General features: G+C 37.0%; 1 protein-coding gene across 1 annotated transcript; it reads right to left on the bottom strand.

The window, feature by feature from the left end:
* Positions 1-551: 551 nt before the first annotated feature.
* On the bottom strand, positions 552-1,844 carry LOC149267545 (uncharacterized). The gene is made up of 2 exons (XM_089412468.1): positions 844-1,844; positions 552-740 (listed from the first exon to the last, which is right to left on the bottom strand). The coding sequence occupies exons 1-2, from the start codon at positions 1,657-1,659 to the stop codon at positions 552-554; spliced, it is 1,005 nt and encodes a 334-aa protein (XP_089268594.1). The 5' UTR covers positions 1,660-1,844.
* Between the last annotated feature and the right edge of the window lie 1,776 nt (positions 1,845-3,620).

The following is a 3,620-nucleotide window of genomic DNA, read 5'->3' as shown; positions in this document are numbered from 1 at the left end:
ATAAATTTTAAATTTTAAATTAAAAAAAAAAAAATATTATTTTACATATCTCTATTTTGGTGAATTCTGAAATTAAAAGAATTAAACGATTTACATTCGCATTTGGAAGTATCCAATTTGTTTTACTCTAGCGGTTCTAAATTGTGGAGGACTTTGGGATATATTTTTCTGTTAGGTTTAGAAACTCTATACAATTTCAGTGATCTAAGAGTTTTTCAAATTACTAAATCAGTTTATGCATTATGTTTTATAGTTAGATTGGTTAAATCTATATAATTTCAGTGTGTAAAAAGATTTTTAACATATTTAATTAATTTATGTATAAATTGTAAATAATAATAAAATATAATTTAACTCAAAAAAATATTTACCTGTATTTGAACAAATATTTCAAAATATAAAAAATTTCAAAATTTTAAAATCTAAAATAATTAGATAAGGCAGTTTAACCCTGTCCTTCAGGGTTAAAATAAATTAAAATAAATTAATGATTAAAAAATCATTAAAACTCTTTCAGGGTTGAGATTTTCAGTAATAAAAAATGAAAGAATTTAGAAGATAAAAAAGGATAAACCCAAAAGACTGCAGTGCTCCGTACAGGCAAGGCAAATTATACAGTGATGTCTTGTGAGACCCACTTGATGAGCTTTACCTTGATAAAGGCGATAAACCCATAAAATCCACTCAGCACCACAGACTTCGAATGAATGAATGCGGATCCAGATTCTTCGATTCTGCCGCTGCCAATTAAAAAAATACAGCAAAAAATAAGAAACCCATAATTGGGGATCTCTTATCATCAAAAGAATTCTGCAATTGAATCCATGATTACAGAATAATTACATTAGCATTGGAATCTTTTTTCTTCATTCGCAGCCTTGGCTTGCAGGTGGGCGAGGAAGATCGCCTGGGACTGGACCTGGATCTGGACGAGGAAGAACTCGGCTTGGAAATGGAGTTGCAGGAGGAGGAACTCGGCCGGGGTATTTGCTGCTCAATTCTCTGATTGGCAACATTCAGTTCTTGGACCAATTCCCCCTGTTTTCTGCTACCGCTTTGCGGTGACAGAATTTCATCCTCCAGAATTATCTCCAGCGACGGTTCCCAAATCCTGTTGCGCTTCATCAAGCCGCCGGGGATCGAACTCGCTAACCCTAACCCTAACCCTAACCCTGTCTCATCCGGGGATACTTTAAACAACTGGGCAGTGCGGGAGGTAAAGAACAAGAGCCCGCGCTGGTGGCCTTTCCCCATCCATATTGATGGCCCGCATTTGGCCATTTTCTCTCGTTCTCCTTCTGGTTCTTGATTAACCTTGTTTTCTTGTTCTTGATTAACCCTGCGAAAGCAAGCGCAAGGCGGTGGAAGAGGCAGAGAAGAGGCAGAGGAGGAGGGGAATAGGCGGGGCAGATGAAGGAGGAGGTAAATGCCGCCACTCTCGAGCTGAGCTTCAATGGGCATCATGGAGGCTTTGAATTTTCTCCTTCTTGTAATGGCTTCTTTTACATAATGGTGTGGATGCAGGCGGAGCAGATCTCCAACGCTCATGGGCAGCTCCACCTGCCTCACTTGCCCGTCTGATTGGATCACACGGGCCTTCTCACAACTCCTACTCCTCATTCTCATTCTCATTTTTTTCTTCATCGTCATCACCATCATCAATCTGAGAAAAAACTAATTCAGAATACCAACCCACATATTACCATTTACAGCCAAAGAAGCCGAAGCCAATGCCGATGCCGAAGGGCAAGGCGGACCAGAGATGCGATGTGATGCAGTACCAACTAACTACCAACTAACTCTGAGGTCGCGCGTTCAATCTCTATCAAGTCAACACACTTCAACATTCGTGGCTCCCATAAAACACCAAATGAAAAATATAATCATTTTTTTAACACCATCCCTTGTCCCACAACATCAATGGCTCCTATTTATTTATTTTTTATTTTTAATTTAATTCAAAATTAAGTTTATATATATATATATATATATATATATAACTAATAATCTAAATTTTATATAAAGTAAAGAATATTTTTGTTGGGGATGTATATTTCACTCCATGTTGTTATATTTCTTTTTTATTCTTATAGTGTTTATGAAGATCACCAAAGCTATTCACTTATTCAAATATCCTTCCTATTGGGGAGTGTTAATAGCGAAAGAAATTGAGTTTTGGGGAGTGTTAATAGCGAAAGAAATTGAGTTTTGGTGGGTTAGACAAAGTCTATCTATTGACATAGGGATAGTGATAGGGATAGGGAGGTGGATTGATGATGAGTAAAGCTTTAGCAATAAAAAGTTAATGGAGATGGATTAAAATTATAAACAATTTTAAGAGTGAAATATGGAAATCTTAATGTAATTATGACATTTTAAAGGAGGATATCATCTGTATGGAGAGCCCTCACTCAAGGTTTCTGATTTAGAAAAATGCTTGGGCAACTAGGCCTTAGCCTAGGCTCATATTTTTTGGGAAATTTGAGACGACTCTTTGGAATTATTATGGAAGACATACGGCAATAGGAACCCGTGGTAGACTCTTGGCAACCATTGTAATCAATGAAAATTGAACTTTAAGCATAGGATTAGAGCCTAGTCAACCAATATTGGGGGCTCTCAAACAATCTAAGGCCTACATCCTTTTGCAGGTAAAATTCAAGGTTAGATTGGGCCACCATAATTATCAAAGGAGGAAAGGATAGAACTTAGAGAATTGCTTGAGTAAAAGTAGAATAATTGTCTAGTAAGGCCATGGCATATTACGGCAAGCTTTGCAAGTAGATTGCAACTCTAAAGTCAAACATTTATACCACCTAGAAGCTATGCATAGGGAAGCTGCTAGGACATAGGAGGTATTTTGAATAACATTTGGAACAAAATAATTGGCCTAAGGTCTCTACTTTCCTCTATATGTTAGCTTGAAGGAAATCTCTACCTATGCAAGGTATAAGAAGAGATCATGGAGCACCTATTTAAAGGGTTGTAGTCCTATCAGAACTTTGGGATAAAGGGGCTACCATATTTAGATAGTTTAATTATATTAGAGAGAACATAAATCAAACCTCTAGAAATGGAGATAGTCACCATACCACTAACCCCATCTCAAGTCACCATGCCACAACCCCATCTTAAGTAGAGAATGGAATGTTGTTCCATGATTCTTACCATGGACTATTTAGAAAGAATGGACTATTTAGAAAGAACACAATCATAGAATTTTCAAACAACAACATAGAAACTTGGAGGACATGTGGCACATCATTCAAACTAGCATTCAAGATTTGGTTGATGCTTTTCCTTAGTCCCAAGAAGTGATGGGATGGGAGAAGAAAATTTTCAATGAATGGAAGTATGAAAAGGCCTATTCTCTTTTATCAAGTATAATCCATCATTTCAACATCCTTCTCGGAGTACATGGTCAAGACCACCCAAGGCCTGTGTTAAACTGAATTTTAGCAAAATAGCCAAAGGCAATCTTGGCGTAGCTGTTAGGGTCCCACCCTAACCCCCTTATTTATGTCATGGGATCGAGTCATAGTAAAGAGTCAATAAAGCCCATATTAATAATTGTAAGTGGTTAACCCGCAATTAATGACGAGACCACAATTAGTTGCAAA

The sequence above is a fragment of the Pinus tabuliformis genome, chromosome 6 (assembly GCF_031772625.1).
Source record: "Pinus tabuliformis cultivar Carrire ecotype Pingquan chromosome 6, CPIR1, whole genome shotgun sequence".
NCBI lineage: Eukaryota > Viridiplantae > Streptophyta > Pinopsida > Pinales > Pinaceae > Pinus > Pinus tabuliformis.
This window is presented reverse-complemented; position numbering and strand designations above follow the sequence as displayed.

What these genes read in the sequence shown, in the direction of transcription:
- LOC149267545 (XM_089412468.1), bottom strand. Translation starts at nt 1,659, where the DNA reads ATGATGGTGATGACGATGAAGAAAAAAATGAGAATGAGAATGAGGAGT. An exon ending in AAAAAGATTCCAATGCTAAT is followed by an intron (nt 741 to 843) that starts GTAATTATTCTG and finishes TTTAATTGGCAG; the next exon opens with CGGCAGAATCGAAGAATCTG.